The sequence below is a fragment of the Leucopleurus acutus genome, assembly GCF_964270905.1.
Source record: "Leucopleurus acutus genome assembly, chromosome: 5".
Taxonomy (NCBI): Eukaryota; Metazoa; Chordata; class Mammalia; order Artiodactyla; family Delphinidae; genus Leucopleurus; species Leucopleurus acutus.
In genome coordinates, this window is record NC_139147.1 from 5423609 (window position 1) to 5446290 (window position 22682).

At 48.2% G+C, this 22682-nt stretch overlaps 1 protein-coding gene across 2 annotated transcripts in view; it reads left to right on the forward strand.

Annotated features, from left to right (window-relative positions):
* The window catches only part of DSCAM (DS cell adhesion molecule), a gene marked incomplete at both ends in the record, with an annotated part of 750196 nt that extends 731470 nt beyond the window's left edge, over positions 1-18726 (forward strand). The window contains 3 exons of one of the 2 annotated variants that reach the window (XM_082839812.1): positions 1968-2165; positions 3496-3814; positions 18429-18726. In XM_082839812.1, the coding sequence (XP_082695938.1) occupies positions 1968-2165; positions 3496-3814; positions 18429-18726 (815 nt within the window). Of the gene's footprint in view, positions 1-1967; positions 2166-3495; positions 3815-18373 lie in introns of both variants that reach the window. The other variant, XM_082839811.1, reaches the window with a different exon arrangement.
* Positions 18727-22682: the final 3956 nt, after the last annotated feature.

Below are 22682 nucleotides of genomic sequence, written 5' to 3' on the forward strand. Positions count from 1 at the left end.
ATTGTAGAGTGATGGATTCGGTTCAAAGTCCGATAACTAGAAACTGGCAAAAAGGAAAATCCTCCAATTTAAAAAGAAGGTCATTTTACCAGGGTCCCATGACCCTGCCTAGAATCATAAATGAGCTAGTATCATGCAGATACAGCACCAGGACTCCTAGGTGTCAAGGGTGAGGACACGCATGGCCGAGTAATGGGCAATCTTGGACTGACAGGTGGGGTCTTGGGCTCCGTTTCTGCCACTTAATAGCTGTGTCACTTCTCCTCCCTGAGCTCCCATTGTGTCAGCCCTAAAGCCGCCCTGAGCTATGTGTGTTCATCCAGGGAAGTCTGTGTGCCGGGGATCACAGCGGGCTCTGTGGGATGATTGGAAGATGAACGCCCTTGCCCCTGTCCTGCAGAGACTTGCAGGTTCAGGAGAGCACATAAGTGAGTCGGTGTCATCAGGCCACAGGTTGTCTCTCTCAGTTCTGTTCCTGCGAAACTGCTCCATTAGTGATAAGCAGTCAGCACAGACTGCTGTGTTTAGAAGTGGCCAGATCATTTTTGAAATATTACTACATAAAGTTCCTCTTTGAAAAGCAGAGAATTCAAAAATGGAAAAGGACCTTATGTGGCCTTCAGGCTGGAGCCCCAGAAAAATCATTCCAGGTAACTGAGCCTCTCCCCTTTTCCACAGAATTCTAGAAAAGGGAACATTGCCAACTCCAGTGTCCAATGTTCTGTACTGTTGGAACATGTTTTTTGTTAGCTAAGAGTTGAGCTAAGAACTCAGTCCACCCCCTTGACCTCTTGCCTCTGTTTCCAAATTTAGAGACAATGAAACCCATCTGGCTCCATCCAGTGTGTCCATAAACCTCTATGTTTCTGAAGATGGGAGACCTGTGACATCCAGATATGCGATGACCCTTTGTTCTCCACATTGAATAACCCAAGTCTTGGTCACAGTTCAGACAGTTCCATTGAAGAGATGCTACCATGTGCAAAGGGATAAGAAAGTGTTCAGACATAAGGGGATCTTCCCTCTTCCCTCTGCTCTGAGGACTTGCAATGTAGTTGATGAACAAAAGTCATACTCGAGGCAGTGAGTGAATACAAGACAACAATCTATACAGGAGACAGCTGCTTGCTTTCCTGGGGCTGCTATAACAATGTGCCACCAACTGGGTGGCTTAAAATAACTGAAATTTATTTTCTCACAGTTCCGCTAGTTAGAAGTCCAAACTCAAGCTGTCCTCAGGGCCACGCCCCCTGTGAAGCCTGTAGGGGAGGACCCTTCCTCGCCTCTTCCCAGTTTCTGGTGGTGGCCTCAGGGCTCCTTGGCCCAGCTGCAGCCCTCCAGTCTCTGCTTCCATAGCCCCACGGGGCTCTCCCCTCCTTGTCTGTCTCCTCATCTTGCTACGATCCCAGCCATGTTGGATCCAGGGCCCACCCTACTCCAGTCTGACCTCATCTGGACTAATTACACCTGCAGTGACCCTATTTCCGAATAAGATTGATCTGAGGTTCTGCGGTTAGGATGTGGACGTATCTTTTCTGCAGGGGACACAATTCAACCTGTAACAGCACCTCGAGGTAACACTTAGGAAGGAAGCCACATTAGAGCGTAGTTGGCTGAACTCTTTCCTCTTACAGAAGATGGTGATTCTCAGGAAGCTTAAGTGATACAAGGCAGGGTCATGAAACTATTAAGATCCAAAAGCAAGACCCAAATCCGTTTGGAGTCCTGAGTCCGAATCTGATATTCTTCCCCAACAGGGCTTGTTTAAGTGCTGAAGTATCACCTGAATGTTTCAGACCATAGAGGAGAGGAAGCCAGTACTCTGGACAGGGGTAGTCAGGGAGAGCTTCCCGGAGGCGTGAGCCCTGCTGAGTGCATCATAGGGCTGGGTCGGGAGAACCCCACTCAACACCATGATCACGGCTGACCACCCTCCTAGACACAAACCTTGTTCTGGTTCTTCTCAGATCCCACCACCAGGAGGAACGCGAAGGCTGGGCCCACAGCAAGGAACCGGTACGCCAGCCAGTGGACACTCAACAGACCCCACCCCACCGTTTCAACACACACCCTCACCACTGACTGGAGGCTGCCAACACCCAGGGCTGCGGGGTCCATGGACAAGGAGAGTGACAGTTACAGCGTCAGCCCCTCCCAAGACACAGGTAAGGCCTGCGTGCCTCCTTCTCTATCCCGGGACAAGTAGGGCCCACACCCTGGGTTTCAGGGCCCTACCTGTTCCCTTTCAAGGTCAATTTCAAATTGCCAGACCATTTACCTAACAGGTACCGATACAGCTGTACTGCATTGACCGTGTCCAGGGTCCAGTGAATTCCGCAAAGCAGAGCCAAAGGAGTCTAGTTTGCAGGCGTCCCGGATCTCAGACTCACACTGTTCCCTCTCCTTTTCCTTCCTGCCCTGCCGAGAGAGACATAGAAATTTCTAAATTGTTCTCCCTCAAGATTACAATCATTCTGATTATACTCTGAGGGCATCTCACCCACTACTATCTCCAGGATTAAGACATTGCACTTGAAGTTACATGACAAGGTCATAGCACCCTCTATAGGGAACACAGCAGACCCGTTTGACAATTAAACAGGGGTTGATTATAAGGTAAGCCATTCCTACCGTACCATCCAGCACCAAGATCTCACTCTGCAGAGAAGACAGAGCCTAAGAATAGCACTGGGTTGCCCACCCCACCAATCTAAAAGTTTGAAAAGAAGTGATACCTAAACTTAATAGCTGTAGGAAATTTTAATCCTCATTTTCTTTTGTGCTGGATGATATGCTTCAAAAATAGTCTCAAAGACGGCGTGTCACCATGTACGTTTATTTTCATGGCAGTTACTCCTCTTACAAGAACCTCAGAGTTCCACAGAGGTGACTTCAGAACTTTTGAGTGGGTTTAAAATGCAGAGAGTCCTCTACCCAAGATGCTCCTTTTATGGTTCTAGAGGTTTCCTGGTCCCCGTAAAGGGTGCCACACACAAAGCATGAGTCCCAGGGTCAGAAGTCATTTGGCCTAGTGAGCAGTTCCGTGCAGTCACACCTTCATCTCTAACCATCATCCTGTCTTCCTGCCACACAGAGGCCAGAGGAGCTGAGTGCAGAGTTCAGATCATTCCTGCCAGTGAAAGACTCTCTGTGGTCCAGGGGCAGGGAAGGGGCCACTGCAGTTCATTTGCACCGCATTCCCAGCTGTCTTAACTAAAAGCAGAATTTTTTCAAGGGGATGTATTACTGATCTATGGCAGTGTCCCAGGCTGGGGACATCTGACTCCAGAGATTCTGTTGACACCCCGAGCCACATGGCTGAGGATCATGAAGGTGGCCTTACAGTGACAAAGGCAGTCCTCAGACAGAGACCAGGCACCCCTGCCGGGCTACCCAGTGACTGGAAGAAATAGACACAAGCCCAGAGCGCCACCCAGTCAGTGCAGACTCACGGTGACACATCATCCGTCTTGTTTTCTCTTTTGCATGGCACAGATCGAGCGCGAAGCAGCATGGTCTCCACAGAAAGTGCCTCTTCCACTTACGAAGAACTGGCCAGGGCCTACGAACACGCCAAGATGGAAGAGCAGCTGAGGCACGCCAAGTTCACCATCACGGAGTGCTTCATCTCAGACACATCGTCAGAGCAGTTGACGGCAGGGACAAATGAGTACACAGACAGTCTGACCTCCAGCACCCCTTCAGAATCGGGGATCTGCAGGTTCACCGCATCTCCCCCCAAACCTCAGGATGGAGGACGCGTGATGAACATGGCGGTTCCGAAGGCGCATCGGCCAGGTGAGGCGAGACACGTGTGGACCAGCGGTCGGGAAAGCTCGTCTTCCCAAGTCACACTGGTCTGTTGTGAAAGCCCTTGTTGGTATTCACACTGGGTCTTCTGTTTAGTGACTGCTGCATAACGCACCACCCCAAAGCTTGATCATTTGTTTCGAAACAATGATCATTTGTTTCGTTCTTGAGTCTGAAATTGAGTCAGGGCTTCGTGGGGACACGCCTCTCGGTTCCGGCCGTGTCGATGGGGGAGCTCAGTTATGGATAGAGGAGCCATGTTCCAAATGGCTCACTCACCTGGAGGGTTGATGCTGGCCGCAGCCTCCCTACATAGGTTTCTCCACGAGGTGGCTTGTGCATCCTTATGTCATGGTGACTCAGTTCTAAGAGCCAGTGTCCCAAGAGAGACAGTGGAAATAGCCAGTTCCTTAAGGTTGGGCCTGAAAACTGACCCATCACTTCTGCCATATTCTGTTGTTCAAGCAACCCCAGAACTCTGGGAGCCCAGATTCTAGAAAAGGAGATCGCCACCACATGAGGAGTATCGAAGATATGGGAGTGATGTTTTAACACTGCCGTGCTGTGGGTTTCAGAAGGAGAGCGGTCTTACCAGGGAGCCAGCCTTTGGCACTTGGCTTCCCTGAGTTACCCAAAGTGACAGTAAATGGCTAGTGTCAGGTCGGCCAGTAGTTTGGTGTCTGCCTTGAGCAGTATTCTGGGTGTGTGGATGGGAGCTGCAAACCCTAAGACCTGCAGGGCCTGGCAGATCATGTAAGTGAAGAAGATGGGGGGCAGGGTAAAGGGATGGATGGCGACATGGAGAATTCAAGAGCTGAGTGACTGTCTAGGGGAAAAGGACTCTAGCAGCCTCCTGCCAAGTGATCCCAAGTGGAAACTGGGGGCCGTGTGAGCGAGTTTCTCAAGAGAAGCCAGAAATTTGGGTGTTATACAGCGACTCACACTTTTCAAGTGTTTGCTCAGATACGTGCAAACCATTGTACGGGGCAAATGAAACACGTCTTTAGTTTGGATCCGAACCACGGCAGCCGGTTGTAGTTCTCTTCTGAAGAATCACTTTTTCTTTTTCACCCTGAAGTACCTGTCTGTAGACTTGACTTTGTGTACTGGCCTATCCATTCTTGTGGAATCCAGTTTTATTTCTCGTCTTCCCATTTTCTGAACACTGCTACAGGTTCTATTTCAAAAATATATCTTCATTTTAAATCCCCACGATTCCTTTGGGCTTTATGGCATAAGGCCAAGCTGAAATGAGCTTTATAAATGCATAAAGATATATCAAATAAGAATTGTCTATCCAGCAACTCATCTTCCAAACCGAGTCAAGATCCGCACCTACCTCGTGTCAAGAACGATAGCTTCATTTATTTCCGTGCTCTCTACCTCCTCAGGGAGAAGACTTTATTTGTGGGTGTTTTTATTCAAGGGCTTTTTGTGGTTGGCATTTATTGGCAAGGCAGATGCAGCAAATGTAGGAGAAATGCCATAGCGTTTTGTGGCTGTAAACCTCGAGAGTAAGGAAGACGAGAGAGGAGAAAATGAGCCAGTGGACAGGTTGTTTAGTCTCGCTGGGCTGCAGTTGGCTCATCTGTAAAATGGGCTCAAATGTAAAATGGGCATGGCATCGACACCCACCGTCTGGGGTTTGTGTAAGCTGTGTGTCGCCTGATGCAGACGTCAGCAGCATTAGTTGTAGCTTCTGTTGTCGCCTTGTTGACTTGTTGTCAGGGGTCCCATGGTGACTCCAATGATGGTCTGCAGATGTACTGCTCTCCCCCCTCTTCCTTCTTTGGTTTATTTTCCTTCCACGGCCATTGATTCCCTGAGAGCATCCGCCTCATTTGTGTATCAATATCACCCAGTTAAGTATAGGCATCACACTCCCATCTGAGATACGTGCCATGCTTCCCCTTGTGTAGAACCAGCTCCTAGGTTAAATGTCCTCTGTGTGCCGGTCTTGAAATAACTAAAGGTTCGTATCTTTTTGGTGGCTTGTTGTTCATCATGTTGGATTTTCCTATTAAAAAAAATGTTTGAACTGTTTTCATGATATTGTTGCCTGGACCCATCAGAACAACTGAGAGATCGCAAGTAAGGTACTATTGTCATAATATGCTATTTAGACTAAAAGGATTTTATAACTGTAGGTATGAATAACTTTTTAAATCCTTATGAATTCTAATGCCCACAAACATTGTTTTGTCCACTCTAAAGGATGTATTATTATTACTGGACATTTCATATGCTTTTAGAAAAATATTTCATCCTTCTGGAAGCCTTTCTGTTGCTCCTTTATAATGGAACTAAATTCAACACTGGGCACAAAACCTAAAGTTACAGTTTATTATCCTGCTGCCTGGAGACTGTGTCAAAATTAGCAGTTCCTTGAACAGGGCTTCCAAACCAAAGTCTTTACCTGTGTTCCCTTGTGTTTCTAGATGCTGTCAGTCATCCAAATCTCTGGATATCTTTCTCCTTACCATCAGTTCTTTTCTGATGAGGTTTTTTTTTTTTTTTTTTCCGTTTACAACCCCAAGCTTTTAAATTCTCTACAAATCAGGACTAAGCGAAATGAATTTGGCCAGATGGTGGCTGCAGGAAAATAGGAAATATGTCTTCGTTATCTGTATATTTCTCTCCTGGTGTCTAGCAGATATCTGGCAGCATAGCGAATGTTCAAGAAATATTTTTAACCAACTTAATGATATTGAATGTGTATACCTAACACTGTGTCTGATGTAGAGCAGGTGTTTACTAAATGTTATTGAATGAATGAATATATCATGATTGTGAAGATGACAAGATTGGCCGATTGGTTCAAATATTACAATGGTTAGAAATTATTAAATAGAAACTATTTCCATCTTTAAAAACAAAAGACAAAGCAAACAAACTAACTCTCTAGTCCTCTGAGAAGTAGCTGGAAAATTTAACAGCTTCTTTGCCTCTCGGCCAAGGTGGCTTCTCGTACTTCGGTTACGAGAGCTACCTTTGGTTTCAGGTAGCATCTGGAGCCAGTTTCTGATGTTCTTGGATTACTACTGCTTCTCTATTCATGATGCTTATCCTGTGCGATCAAGAGATGCCACTGCAGGAAGCTACTTAAATCAATTTAAGGCTTCAAATCTGCAACCTCATGCAGCCTGGCCCCGCCAGCAGCAAGGGAAGTGTCCACCCCTTCTGATCTCCTCCCTGAGACGCTGGGACCCCAGCCTTAAACGTCTGCACCTCATTGACCCCCTGCTCCTCCGCCATGATGAATGCAGGGGAGGTTTTCCGGTTGGAAATGGCCGTTGCTTGCCACCCACTGATTGGTTCTCTGAACAACCAGTTATACGAAGCAGTTTGAGGATTTTAATTTTAGGATCAACTCATCACACACCTCACGCTCCCCTGGGGGTGTTTAAAGGGAGAGAAGGGAGTGGAGTGAGGGACAGGGCTCCCACCTGAAGGACCAACCAGCCTCTGCTCAGGTCACGTCCCCTGCAAAGGCTGGCCTTGTTCTCAGCTGTCGTGTGCACATGTCATGTACGCACGCACACGTGCACACACACGGACACACACGCACAAGACTTGAGTTCCCCTGGCCTTCACCCTTCTAGAGATGGCCCTGCTCCTTCCCGCCCACCCCCCCTGCCTCCCCGCCTTTCTTCCAGTGTGTATTTTCTGGCTTCCACTCCACACCTAGCCCTGTTTTCGGAGCTGGGGATACAACGGCTGACAGGACCCACGAAGACCCCGCTTGGAAGGAGCTTATGTTCCTGGGGGGAGACAGACATTTATCAAGTAAACAAATAGTATTGCTTCAGATCATGGTCAGCGCTGGGAAGGGAAGTAAACCAGGAAGGGGATAAAGTTTGGCAGGAGATACTTAGGAGAAGATGGTCAGGGGAGTCCTCTCAGAAGCAGTGAGACGTGAGCTGAGACCTCAGTGGTGGACGGGCAGGGAGACCCGGGTAGAGACCCTGAGAAACGGGTCCACGCGGAGGGAAGAGCAGAGATAAAGGCCGGCAGACAGCAATGAGCTTGGCATCCACAGCACAGGAAGAGTTTTCTTCCATCCAAGCTGTGTTTGAAAGGTGCAGACTTTCAAACACTCCCCCAGAATTTAAACTCAGAAAGACCCCCCGGGGCCATGAAGCAACATCTCCGCGTATTCACGCAGCTCTAGGTAGACCTTAACATTCGAATGGGCTCATTCTGACTCCCTCCTAGAAAACCAAACCTTTCTGATGTGCATTTGCAATTCTGTCTTCTTAAGGACACGCCTGTAACTTCAGCCTGTTCTTTGTCGCTGTCCCTCAGACACAGAAAGTGATGGCGGGACTTGTTCTGAGGGTCCCGAGCTTGGAACCTTGAGCACGTTTGCCTTTCCTAGCCATCTCCTCCCCCCTGCACGGGGCACAGGTGCCGAGCTTTCCTCCAACCTTGCCACGTGCTCTGGCTGTTTCACGGTGGCCGCAGCTATGTGGAGATTTTCTCTTTCGTTCTCATTACATTCTCTCTGACTTCTGAGTCCACTGGCGGCTCACTGCTTTCCTAGGTGGACATATTGCGGTTCTGCTCTCATTGTTGGGGAGCCTACAGGGGGTGGAAGTGAGGGGGAGACCTGGGCCTGTGACAGAGGGGCGGGGCGGCCACCTGTGTCCTGCTGAGTGACCAGAAGACAGCTCTGGATTCCAGTGCGTGGATGACACGCAGAGAGGCTCACCGCCATGAAGGAAAGTCCACTGCATCTCCAGAAGGGCCCTGTCAAAACACAAATGTCATACACTTGTTTGTTCAACCCATCTCTACTGAGCATCTTCCCTGTAAAAATACCGTGCCAGGTATTACCTGAAGACATCAAAGTGTTAATATGTTAAACCAACACTTCCCACAGTCTCCTTGTTTATCAGAATAGCACATAGTGTCAGACAGCAGACAAAGTGTCCCAAAGACGGGTCATTGAGGAGGTCCAAGAAACAAGGCAAAACCCAACTTATGGAAGACAGACACCCCCTCACACACACACGAACACACACACACACACACACACACACACACACACACACAGCCCAGTGAGGTGTCACCACAAGCCAGAAGTGACCTGAAGGTCCTGGAAATATACAAAGGGTAAAAAATATACAGCAAGGACCAGCATCTCTCAGTGTGGTCCCATGTGCATATGGCACCAAGGTCTCAAGCATTCTCTTCCCAGACTAGGAAGCAACAAGCCAGAATTCAAGTCATTCAGTCAACACCCTCATGTTAAAAATCCCTTCTTTGCCTTCCCACTGCTTTCAGGGTAAAGACCCCCAAGGCTCTGAGAGGCCAGCCCCACCTTCCCCACCAGTCATGACCCCCCTGCTCTCCAGGTCCCAACTCTCTGGCCTCCTAAATTCCACCAACATAGATTTCCTTTGCCTGGCATCATCTCGTTCCAGGTGAACTAGTCCTTCTTGGGATGAGTCAAGATGAGCGGGGTTATTGACACGGGGCTGCTAGCCTCACAGTTGAACAGGCTGAAGCCCCCAGCCAGGGTTCCTCCTTGGGGGTCCTCGGTGTGTGAGTCCCTGACGGTGTCACGTGACCCTCACGGACCCTTCCCCACTGGGGGCTCCAAATGCCCCAACATGTTCCCAGCTCACCTACCTTCTGAGCAGATTTTCCAATCCTGCTTTTTATCCAGAATTACTCTCTTTCAGAAGAATCATGAGCACAACAAACTCAAAGCCCCACTTTATACCTCAGTGTAGTTTTTAAAGTCCACCAGCAAGTAGGATCACAATAACAACGAGCCCTTAACAATGCATGAAGCCTTCCAAGTACAAGCCAAGAATGGTAATAGAATCCACCAACGCGGACTTCTGATAACCATCTCACATTACTTATTTAGAGTTTTTCCTGGTTGCCGTTTGGGAGTGAAGATTCATTTACCAAGAAGGGTTCATTTACAAGTTTTCATTACTGCTCTGACATTAATATTAAACTGGAAAAGTGTTAGATCTGGTCGGCCTCGGGTGTGCGCGGACTACACGCTCCCCTTTGTAACTAGCTCTTTGATGCCATAGTGTCGTTTCAAGTCTGTGTAGTTTTTATTGAAATTGCTGGAAGTCGAGGTAAGCATCCTTGGCTTCTTACCTTTACATCAATATCCAGCTCCATCCAAGCACAGATATAAAACCTTGTTAGAAGTTGATGAAAGTTCCTTTTCTTGTGTCCCCAGAGGAGACTGAAGCCCACAGGGACCCTGCTTCACTTTCATTCTGCACAAATTTTTTGTGAAAGCGTGCAAGTGTTCTCACATTTGCTGACTATAAAGAATCGCCCAGCCAGAAGAAGAAGGATATTGCAATGCGCCTTGGAATTTCAGGCTCCCAAAAATGCATTCATTTGTCCCTTATTCATCCCCCAATTCCAAGCACCTCCAAGTTCGCAGGTGCTGGACCAGTTTTCCCAGGTGAGATGGTTCAGAGCATAAGAAAGACTCTTTCAGGATTACAGGTTTTCATTAGAAATTATCAGGCCCGTTTCCCTTGACTAAAGGAAAGAGCTGAAGCTCAAAGTGCTCACAGAACTACTTGAGGCAGAGGCAGGATTTCAAGGCAAGACTCAGCTCTCTCTCACTCACACCCTGCCCGTTGCTCTGAGCCCACCACCCTAGTCAGGTCAGGTCGGACACAGGCCATCTAACTGCTGTTCCATCGGATGCACCCCTTACATCCCTCCACGAAGAACTGAGGAGGTAATTCCTTGTGGATTAGGAGAGGCAGAGGAGTACCATTCCCTATGCTGACTGAATCTGATGGTTTTCAAGTAAAAGTAAAGTGAAATCAGGATCCGCGTGGAATTAGGAACTTGGACCATGTAAGCTAGGATTTTGCAACAGCAGCGCATAATATCTGGGGTTGGGTGATGCTCTGTGGTGGAGGCTGCCCTGGGCATCATAGGACGTTGCCACGTGCCCCCTGGAGGGCAAAATCACCCTCAGCTGAAGAACCGCTGTTCTCGACTGTAGGCTTTCTTTCCCCAGGGTGCACGTGGCCAGAGGCGGGAACCGTTGTCTGAGCCAGATTCACAGACTGCAGGTCCATTACAGGGTTTCTGAATTGATCCCTTCTTGTTCGGAGTCAGGATTGATTTTGCCATTCTCCTTCCAAAGCTAAAATGCATTCAAATGTTGCATGTGAGTCTGAATAGATTGAGAAGGTTCAGGAAGTTTTGCTTTCCTGATAGGAAGGCAGGGGGGTGTCTTCTGGCTTTCAGCTAAAAAGAGGCAGGTTTAACACAGCAGTTTTCCCACAGTCGGGCAGAGCAGGGCTTGGAGGCCCCCTGGGTACAGGATAGCAAGCTTTGAGCTCGTATTTTCTGATGGATGTGGGATCGCCAGGGGAATCCATGCTAGTTCAAGGCCGGAGGGCTGGAGTTGTCATGGTGCCAGGAAGCAAAGTGGTTAGGGACCGACAGAGAAATGGATGCTGACTTATTTGGTGTGAACTTTCGGGGATATTAGTGGCACCAAAGGTCCCCAGAGGGCAGTGACAGGAGGATGAGAAATGGCCCATGATGTCAAATAATAAGACATAACATGGAAATAAAGGCTAAATCACCTCTCGTCCTTCAAGGAGTGAGTCAGGGCAGCGCCTGGGCTCCTCTGGCAGCCAGGGGTGAAGGGTGCAGTTTGTGGGCAGTGGGCTGATGAGACACGGGCCGGGGGATGCCCGGGGAGCGCGAGGCCCGGGGCGGGTGGGCTGTCGAGGCCAGGCGAGGAGAGAGGGCCAGCTCATGGTCTACAACCTACATCCCTTCCCACAGGGCTTGCTTCCCAGTCCTCTTAGCCATCATCCTGTGACTCAGTGACCTTGGTTTTTCTCTCTGTGTGGCGCTGTGTCTCTCACTTTCATCTCTCTTGGTCCTGTGTCTTCATGATTTCCCTCTGCTTCCCTCTGGGTGTGTGCTTCTCTGAACCCCTCTGTCTCTCTCTCTCCCATCTCTCTGTTTGTCTCTCTCTGTCTCTGACTCTCTGTCTCCCTCTCTGTCTTGGCCTGTCTGTCTCTGTCTCTCTCTCCCCCATCTCTCTGTTTGTCTCTCTCTGTCTCTGTCTCCCCACCAGCCCTCCTCCCTCCCACCTCACCCCTGCCCCACCCCCTCCATCTCAGCACCACCTGACCCAGGCTGGCCCAGCAGCTCAGTCCCTCAGCCCAGTTTCTCGGAGCTTTCTTCCCCCACCAGCCTCCTTCACCCCTTGCTGTCCCTCCATGTCTCTGACACAAGGGCCATCGTAGGCTTTGGCCTCGGGAGCAGAGCACAGTGGGGTGACTGTTGACGTTGCACAAACATGCAATTAAAACCCACAAAAGCCGGTGGGTGGAGAGAGCCTGCAAGGCGCAGGCGGGACTCAGCCCCCATGGGTTCCTCTGGGTTTGGGGAGGTAGCTCACAGGGTTTAGGTGTCTGGGAAGGTGCTAGAAGGGCTGGAAGTACAGGCAGGCAGGTGAGCAGGGCAGATGGAAGGCGAGGAAGGGAGTGCTGGGGTCCCCAGGTCCTTTCCCTCCCAGCTTTCAGAGGGTGAGCCCCGGGGCCGCCTGCCTGACTCTGTCCTTTCCTCCTATGTGTCTCTGCTTGCCTTTTCTGTGTGTGGCCTTCCCCTCCGATTTTCCTTCCCATCTCTGTCTTTCCATCACACGTGCACATGCACACACACAGAGACACGCACACACGCACACACACACTCGACACTGGTGCCCTGGCCCCTGCACTGCACTCGGCCGTCTCCTGACCCTCTCGCACCTACACTGTCTGTGCTTTACCCCCTCCGCATGCCTTCTACTTCATGGGTGAAAGGTTCAGCGCAAAGGAAACCAAACTAGAAAGAGGGAGAGACAAAGTGGAGAGGTAGCCGGAGGAAAGCAAGAGGGGAAGTTATCACTGAGGATGTCAGTTTCAATGTCCGTCTGGAGGCCCTGGTTTCCTGGAATCTGCACCCAGGCCGGGCCAGGCTCCACCCGGGTTGGGGGCAGTGGCGGGTTTACACACCAGGATGCCAAGGGCATGCGCACCTGACATAGGTGACTCTGGAGTTCAAAGCAAAGGAGACCCCTCGACTTCTCCTGGGTCACTGCCGCTTTCAAATGGAAACTCCAGAGGTCTGGGGTGGATTCACTTCAGGGGGTGGGGGTTGCTCCATGGAGCCTGGTGGGGGTCAAGTGTTCTGGGAGGGTGGGCTGGGGAGGGCTGGGCAGCGGGGAACCGAGAAGGCCCGTGGAGACAGATGCACTCAGTAGGCTTCGGCTCCCTCCTGGGGGGAATTCTGAAAAGCCACCTCCAATCCAGCCCTGAGGGGGTCTTTGGGTGCCAGCTGGATAGCTGTCCACTTCCCCAGGGAGCAGGCGACCTGGGAGAAGTGACTCTGGCTTGGCCTTGGCAGAGAAGGAAGGATGGCTCATAGGAGAGCCCACAGAGGGGCTGCTGTGAGCTCAGGGCACAGCGCGGGGACAGCGTAAACCACAAGCATGCCGGCCGCTGTTACTGATCATTAAAGAGGAAACCCCTCCTCTCCTTGGTGGATGGGAGCAGAGACTGTTCCACACAGGAGAAATGTTCAAAGAGGTTTCCTGTGACACCCCCAGCCCATCCCAGACAGGAAGAAAGGACCTCCGTATTAGGGTCCTGTGGCCTCTGTACCAAATTACCGCAAACTAGGTGGCTTAAAACAACAGAAACATATTCTCTCTTCTGGGTGGACAGAAGTCCAAGATCAACGTGTCCGTGAGGTTGTGCTCCCTCCGGGAGTTCTATAGAAGAGTCTCTTCCTTCTCTCTTCCAGCTTCTGGTGGCTCCAAGTGTTCCTTGGGTCGTGACCCCATCACTCCAACCTCTGCCTCATCTTCACATGGCCGTCTCCCTTCTTTATGTCTCAAATCTCCCTCTGCTTTTTTTTTTTTTTTTTTTAATGAGGACACATGTCATAGGATTTAGGGCTCACCTTAAATTCAGGTGATCTCATCTCAAGATCCTTTACTTAATGACATCAACAAAAACCCTTCTCCAAATCATGTCACATTCACAGACCCCAAGGGTTGGGATATGGACCTATCTTTTGGGGGGACACTACTCAACCCACAAAAGACAGACACTAAGGTAAAAGAAGAGTGCCCGAACCGTTCCCCCGTCAGATCTCCAGCCCCATAACTTCAGACCCTCTGGAAAGGGAGATGTCTGACAGGAAACCTTTCACCTGCATTATCTAATTAAACCCTCATTATAACCCTCTGTGGTCGATTCTGCTCTGTTCCCATTTTATGAGTGAGGAAACTGAGCCCAGACTTATACCTGTCAGATTAAAATGCAGGCAATGTCGTCCAGACTTCCACTCTTAATCACCACCATTAGAAGCGTTTTTTAGTTTATCCCATGTGAAACGGCCGGCCAGATGGAGGGCCGGGAGGTTAAGAAAAGCAGGTGCGTGGGTGTCTAGATTGTCATGATAGTTTACCATTTCATTTCTCTCTGTCTGGAGTCATAAGCGCATGGTTGTCTCGGCATGTAGAGACGTCTGCAGAACATAAAAGTGGACGGACGCTTAGAGAATCCAGTTTCCTAACTGGTACTGGGACTAGCAAAAGAGGTGGGTTTTAATGGCCATAAAGTGCCTTTAATAAACAGCGCTCCCCACCGATCACTCTGGTGCTTTCTTCTGCGTCAGCGCATGAACTATTAAGAGAGCTCACTTACGTCATTCACACAGTTGAAAGGGCTACTTGGGGTGCTAATCAGAAAACACACACTGTTAAAAGGAGCTAATTAGAGCATCACACAACTTAATCAAGCTTTGCCTGAAAAACTGGATCTCTCGGAGATACTGACTATTCAGAGATGCTTAGCAGGCCTGCGATAAGCAAACACAGAAGCCCTTGTGTATAGGGATGTGGTGCTAAGCTGTTTTCATTATTAAGGATTTCCAGTTCTCACTAATCTTTTCCAGCTACCTTGATCACTACATCTAAGTGGCAACCCTGAAGGTATCATGGGTTTGTCTTTTGATTGCAGACACATTCGTTCCATCCAATCTGGCACCTGAGCATCCTGCAGTCCAGCTGGGACCAAGATGCTGTTGCTTTTTAGGGGTTTAATAAGCCCTGTTTGTTCAAAGGGGAGTTTCTGGGATGGAGAGTCATTTGTGAATCTGTGACAAAGCATTACAAATATGCCAAGGGCTCAAGATTTAGTTGGGTGTCAGAAACAGCATAAGGCACTCTGGACCTACATTTTAAAAGAACCCTGGAGGTAAATGCCTTCCACATTTTCTCAAGTACTTGAACAAAATGATTTTTAAGATAATATTAGTTATGTAAATAAATAAAAGAGCCAATTAATCCAATTAATCTGGACTCTTGGAATAAAGACAGAGAATCACTTTTAGGAAATTGGATATATAAAAATCCACAGATTTCAAAACTGATCCATTAGGGTGTGTTGATTCACATGCAAAAAATTGTTCTTCATGCTACAAAAGAATTGTTCCAGTTTTTGTTTTTAATGACAGCTCTGTTAATGCTTTCATGATATTTGTTTGCAAATAATTTAACCCCCAATAGAGAAGGTTAAAGAATACATCCACTACCAGAAAGGAAGACAGAGAATTTTCAATACCATCATAAAAGGCATTAGGGACATAAGGTTTCATTTTTTAAAATTAAATACTTTTATTTTTCAGGACTAAAGCTAATACACATAGCAATATCTACCTTCAACATTAGAATCTATAATGGTAAACTTCATGCCACCATTTTTTCTAAGCTAAAGTCCAGATACATCAAGTTACAAAACTCATTTCACAAGAATGCGAAATTACATCATTTCTTTCTCTAAGAGTGTCGCGGCCAATTTATCATCAAGGAATTTACTATTGGGCTTTCCTTTGATCCAGTTCACTGTATGAAGCCAATGTTGAATCCAAGTGCCTTTGATTTCAGTGAGCCAAAACCAGGGTATTGTTTTAGTGGAACGCAGGCAGAAAAATATTAATGAAAACGTATAGTTAGTCACCATCACTTCTTGGGATAAAGACATCCTGAGAAAGCCAGTGGGAAAATGCTAAGTGGATTCTTGCATCATAAATACCAAGTAACATGACAATGTAATGCAAGGTCTCAGAAATCAACATGGTAAATCTCCCAAAAATAAGGTCATCATTTCTCTTATTGGGGTGGGTGGGGGGACTCTTAAGAAAACTCAAAGCATTTTGAAAATTCTTATGCTCATTTAAACTGTGCAAAATGTATTTTCCAGTAATTTTCCAGCCTGTCTTGCTTTTGTTTCTAGTTCTCCTATACCATTGAGTAGTCTCTCCCTTCTCTTTAAATGGTTATTCTCTTTCAGTGAGTAAACTTGAATTTCGAAGGTTCTGGGGTCTAAGTCACCGTCTAATTGCACACAGCTTCACTGCTTTGTTAGCGCAACCACCAGCTAATGGCAGCCCTGCCTGGCACAGGAGGTTCCAAGATCCCACCAAGGGGCTGGCTGAGGAGGACATGATCAACAATAAGGAAAGCAGGGAATATTTTGAAGCAAAAGAAACAAGAATTGCCAGTTATTTTAGATTTTCACGTGGGATATCCCATGTTTCACATGGGATAAAGTCGCAGTCAGAGATGTAGGAAGAGCTCTGGGAGAGCAAAGTGCTGTGGAAGCTGAGAGTTTCAAAAACAAAAAGATCAACAGCACAAAATGTTGTAGGTGGTACAAGTAGGGTGAGGACCAAGAAGAAACCATGGAATGTGGCAAATAGAGGTCACAGTTGAACTTCAAAAGAACAATTGCTGTAGTTGATGGTGCTGGTAGCTGTGCCAGTTCAGGTTTTCCAAGAAGCAGATGCCAAAACAGATTAGACATGCAAGGGATTTGGTGGTGGGGATGGGGGGTGGGGGGATTCTTGTAAAGAATAAAGGTAAAAAGAGGGAGCAGTATTACTGAATTCAGGTTCAGCCACTCATTGCTCAATAATCCAACACTGAGAAACAGATGTTGGGTAAAAGGAGAGACAGCTTTACTGAGGAAGCTGGCAGTCCTGTGGAGAAGGTGGACTCATGTCCCAAAGAACCAACTCCCCGTTCTCAGGCTTTGCTCAGAAATTTCATAGGGAAAAGAAAAAGGGGCTACGTGCTGAGGAGAGGGTTGTGGGGGTCATGATCAATTCACAGACATTCTTCTGATTGGTTGGTGGTGAGGTAATTGGGAGTCAACATCATCAACCTTCTGGTTTCAACTGGTCTGGGATTTCCTGCTGGTGGGCAGCATGCAGTTAACTCCTTCCAACTGGTGGGGTTTCATTATCTACAGAACAGCTCAAAGGATGTGGCTCAGAATGTTCTCTATAGACCTTGAGGAGGAACTAAAGATCCTTGACTTTTTTTAATGACTAAACTATTGTTATTTTGTCTTCCTTGACTATTGTCCTTTGTTTCTGCATCTTCTTATTTCTCTGATTAAATTCATTCTTTAGAATTTGGGGAGGGCCTAGGAGGCTAAAGTTTTTCTGCAAACAAGAAGCAGGTGGAGGACATGGCTGGTGTCTGTTCCAGAAACAGGGTCCTGCTCCATTACAGCAGAAGCAGGCAAGGAGGGCCCACAGACCAAGACACAGGTGTGAATCCTGTGACAGGAGGAAGGGAAGGAAGGGGTGGGCAGGAAGACCCTCTGCTGTAGTGCACTGCTGAGGACTCTGCAGCCGGGCAATGGGGAAGCCCTGAGCAAACCCCTCATTGAGAAATCCCACATCAGGTGGGGTTTGTCATCAGGAAAACCTGTCGTGTCAGGCAGTGCTGGGAGCAGCCCAGAGGACAGGTGGCCTCCGCGTTGGGGCGGGGCGGGGGGGTGGGAAATGGATTCTGTCCACTAACCTCTCTCCCCACAGTGGGTTCTCTTGAAGAGGGTGCATTTCCCTGGCATCATAGAAGCCAAATGAGTGATCCTGAGAAGGAAGTAGAAACCCTGATACTCGGTCTAAGCTGGTCCTCTTTGTCTACACGGCACTGACCGAAAGAGACACAAGCAGTTTAGCAGGCAGGCAAAGCCTGGTAAGGATTCCACCAAAAGCAATCACAGAAACCGGTAACTAAGTGACGGCCAAGGTCACACAGTTCCGTGGAAGTGCTGAGACTCCATCATTCTTTGCTCTGCATCCCTGTCTCCCTCCTCAAACCCTGCACTCTCCCGACCACTGTCCACTGCATCCAGGGTTCAGCCCATCACCATTTATACCCCGCATGTGCGGTTGCCTCTGGTGTTTCCCGTGGTGGGGTTTCCAAGAATCTTGTTACCTCTACTTCTCTGGTGAAAGTATAACATTTAAGAGCTTAAGTGAACAAGTCATAGGAAAGCCAGCTCTCCCTGTGCCTGGTGGAGGAGGCCTGAGGATGATGCCTTTGCAGGGGCTCTGACCAGGGGTCTCGGGAAGCGTGCCCCGGTGTGGAGACATTCCCACCTATAATACCCCGAGTGGCCCATCTTATGGGCACAGGACCAGCCAGCACCTGCTGACCAAGTGAAGAGCCCACCTAACCCTCTGTGTTTCCTTCCAGGTGACCTCATCCACTTGCCTCCATACCTTCGAATGGACTTCTTGTTGAATCGAAGTGGTCCAGGCGCCAGCAGGGACCCGAGTTTAGGGCAGGCATGCTTGGAGCCCCAGAAAAGTCGGACCCTGAAACGCCCCCCGGTCCTCGAGCCCATCCCCATGGAGGCTGCCTCCTCCACGGCCTCCACGAGGGACGGACAGCAGTGGCAGCAGGGGGCCGTGGCCACATTACCTCAGCGGGAGGGGGTGGAGCTGGGACAGGCAGCCAAGATGAGCAGCTCCCAGGAATCCCTGCTGGACTCTCGGGGCCATTTGAAAGGCAGCAATCCCTACACCAAGTCCTACACCCTGGTATAACCAACGGCATGACTGGACAGCGGTTGTAAATACGGTTTAAAAAATTCAATCAAAGCTACCTTTTTTTTACAGAATTCCAATATTTATAATGAAAGAAAATTGCCAAAATATATTAAAAAAAAAAAGAGAGAGAGAGAGAAAATACTGAAAAAAAACACAGACAGTGCAAAGACTCTCCTGCTTTTTTTCTGTCTGAGTGTGAGCTCCATCTGCCTGGGCATCTGACTTTTTGGGAAAGAAGTCCAGTTTTATGATCTTCACGGGCTATTGCATTTTTACTGATTTTCTACAATGTGCATGGGGGACACATTCAACCTTCTGACTGGAAGTTCTATCACACAAGATTCAAGAAAGAAAACAGGAAAAAAAATTACCTTCTTTGTGAATTTAAAAGGAACCTTGATTTGGGGACCGGGGGAAACGTTAGTCATGTTTGCACACCTTTCTTTCCCATTAGAAATTGGGTCCTTGATTTGACCTCCTTCTGTTGTTACTTAGGATGAGTGCCGTCAGTGAAGGGGTGGGGGGAATCAATTTGGTTTTCTTTTTGGTTTATTTTTTAAGTTAATGAGACACTCTTTGCATTTTGTCTAAGTGAAATAAAAAAGAAAAGGTGGTCTGCCTTTATTTCGATGTCTACTTCTCTTGTCTCCTATTGATTGCTGGGTCCTCCTTCCTAGGGGTGCTTGTGTTTGCAAACACCAGGGCTGAATCAAGGCCCCAAGTTAATAAACCAGCCAGGATTCTGAGAGTCTGACTTCCCCAGGATAGAGGGGAGAGACACAGAAGATGCAGCAGGTCTGAGTTTTAATGAGGGGCTGGCCAGGTATTCTAAGCCCCTTCATATGCTCTGCTCTTTGCCTCCCAACAACACCTGGCCCTCTAGCTGGACTAGGGGTCAGAAAATTATGACCCACGGGACAAATCCAGCCCACTGCTGTATTTATCTATAAAGTTTTATTGGAACACAGCCATGCACACCATGTGCATTTAGTCCATGGCTGTTTCATGCCACGATGGCAGAGTTGAGTAGTTACAGCAGAGATGGTAGAACCAGCAAAGCTGGAACTATTCACCATCTGGCTTTTTCCAGAAAAAGTTTGCAGACCCCTACTCTAGAGTCCCACTGTCAGCCCCAGCTCACTGGAGGCAGGAAGGTTGGACCAGGAGAAGTCTGTGCATCCTGTCCTCAGGGACCTGTCCTGCCACCACCATAACCAGTATCTAAATGTGCAGTAGACCATCTTAGTGTCTGTTCCTCTGACTCACTCCTCTGCACCCAGAGAAAACGAGTCAAGAGTAAGTGATGTTCCTCTGAAATCTTTCTTTTTCTTCCTCTCAGTTTATATTATTTTCCATGTGGCTTATCCTAGCAGAGCACTTATTGTTAAATAGTATGAATTGTGTTCTCCTTCCCATGACCCTTACATCGTACACCTTAGAAAGCCCCCCCAACTCCCCATTCCAGCCTCTCTTAGGTCTCATGTCAGAGGTTTAGCATTGACCAGAAAACTTGGTCGAATGCCCGGAGCTGCTCAGTTGCCAAGGTAGCAGACTGTACAAATACTTCCACTCCCTTAATACTCTCTACAGGCTCCCCTTTAAGCCACCAGCCTAGGCTGGTGTCAGCCATTGCCATCTGAGAACATGTTCAGAAATTTCTTTCCTGTTCTGCCTCCTTCTGTCCTTCTGTCCCTCCCTCTTTCCTTCCTTCTCTCCTTCCTTCTCTCCTTCCCTTCTTCCCTCCATCTTTTCCATCATTCCTTCCTTCCATTTACTTTCCAGGCAAGCCCATTTGCCTACTTAGATTCAGTGATACCGAGCGTCTGCAGAGCAGATCCAGGACCACATCAGGACCGCCTGCTGGCCCTGACATTAGGTGACTGCCTGGATGCGAAATGCTTGTTTCTTGCCGTGGTTTCAAACTTTAACCCATGTTGACAGTTTGTTGTTGGCATCTTCACAGACTCTCACAGACTGCTTTTTTTTTTTTTAATTCAAAGAAATGAAATGCTACTTTCTGGGAAAAAATAAAATTAAAGGTCTATTGTTCATCAACCTAAAACTTACTATATCCCCTAAACTTAGACGTTTACATTTTTAAAAATTTTTTATCTCAAGATGTGCAAAAATAAAACATTCCACATCATGTCTGCCTCTGGGATGGGTTGCTTTCAATAGTACTGCCTTGGAGATGCTCATTAAAGTGAGTTCAGCACAGAAGCACTGTATCAAAAAGTTCACCCTACCCCTCAGGTAGGGGCCTGGTGTTAACATCTACAAAGAGACCCAGATGAAAGGGGTCTCTGTGGATTAAAAAGTCCATTATTGAGAGGAGTGATCATTTTCCTCCGGACTTCTGCCCATCTCTAATCTGATTTATAATGCCTTCCAGAGGTCACCTTACTAGCCTAAGTCTGCAGCCAGATTGATGTAGCTTGGAGTGGCGAAGCTCAGATAAATTCTTTATCCTCCAGCCAAAAAACTCTAGGGTCAATGGACAATCGTTATTGGGTCAACGGACTGGGTTTCCTCTGAGGCATCCACCTGGCTGGCAGCCTGAAAGACGGTCTCCTTCCTAAAGTGAGCAAGGTCTTCTGTTGCTGCACAGCCAGGGTACAGCACTGAGCACGTGCACACCCACGGGAACCCTAGTGCTTCCACCTGGGTCACTGCCTGGTACCCACCTCTGCTGTGCTACCCACAAAGAGAAGAGGCTGGAGAAGGGAGGTGGGGAGAGATGGAAGAGCGAGATGGTCTTAAATCTGATCGCTCAGAGAATCTCGATAATATCTTAAGGCAAAGAAAACACACTGTTGCTTAATCTGCTTTTAAAGTAAGTGGTAGATCACCACCCAGGAAAGATCCCTCTGACCTGGGACGTTGATTCCTCATATGCCAAAATCTTCATGTGACTTTTAAGGAAATGGCTGAGGCCTTCCAGAGAAGCGGTGAACTCTGTACATCTATTTCCAGCAACGGTAGACAGTGTGTGCAGCCTCCAGGCACTGGACTGGGACCAGGAATCCGAGGACCAGGAATTCATTATAGTCACCTATTCTGCAGAGGTTTAAAGAGAGCTCACAGTATGTCCACATTCAAATGGCATCTTTGTCCAAAGGATGTGACTCAGAGAATATCATCAGCTCTTGGAAGGTCACCTGGGAAGATTGTGTCAACAATTTAATATCCAAGGGTCTTGAGCTCCACGTTTCTTTTCCACCCATTGGCCCAAAATGACCTGTCAAACAGAGGCAGACGGTTCATCTTCTCATTGAAGCCCTCCCTGAATACTCTATGTAACACCACATTCTGCCCCTCTTCTGGAGTTCCTGCGCCCCTATACCTTCTGCGCTCTCTATCCATATCCTTAACATCTTCTAACTGCCTGCATAATTTGCTTATTTATCATGGCTACTGTTCATTATCTGTCTTCTCTCACTGGAATGTCGGCTCCATGAGGGCAGAACTCTTTGTCCTGTCCATTGCATCCCCAGTTCTTAGAACAGAAGAAGCTGGCCCATAGTAGGCATCTTATAAATATTTGTTCAGTTGGAAACAAATGGGTGGGGTTTCCTAACCTCAGGGTTCCTCAGCTGTGACACAAACCCCCTAAGTGCGCAAGGGCCACCTAGCTGCTCTGCATCACCCATGGGCCTGGGGGCGCAGGGGGGCCGATGGGAACGTGGCACTCATGCCAACTGCTGGGCCATGAGTAACATCATGCTGAGTCTCTGCCAGCATCCATGGAACCCTGAAGGCCAACCCATTACCCTTTGAGTATGGGAAAAATCTGAGCCCCTCTACTGCTCTTGATAGCAATTAGACCTGGCAGCCCCAGCCCCTCCTCCACTCTCTGGCAGGACTAGTTACAGCTTAGACTTCTGGGTGTGATCCACTTACACATTTTTACAGTTTGATAGGAATTTTTTTTCTTTCCTCTTCTCAATCTCTCA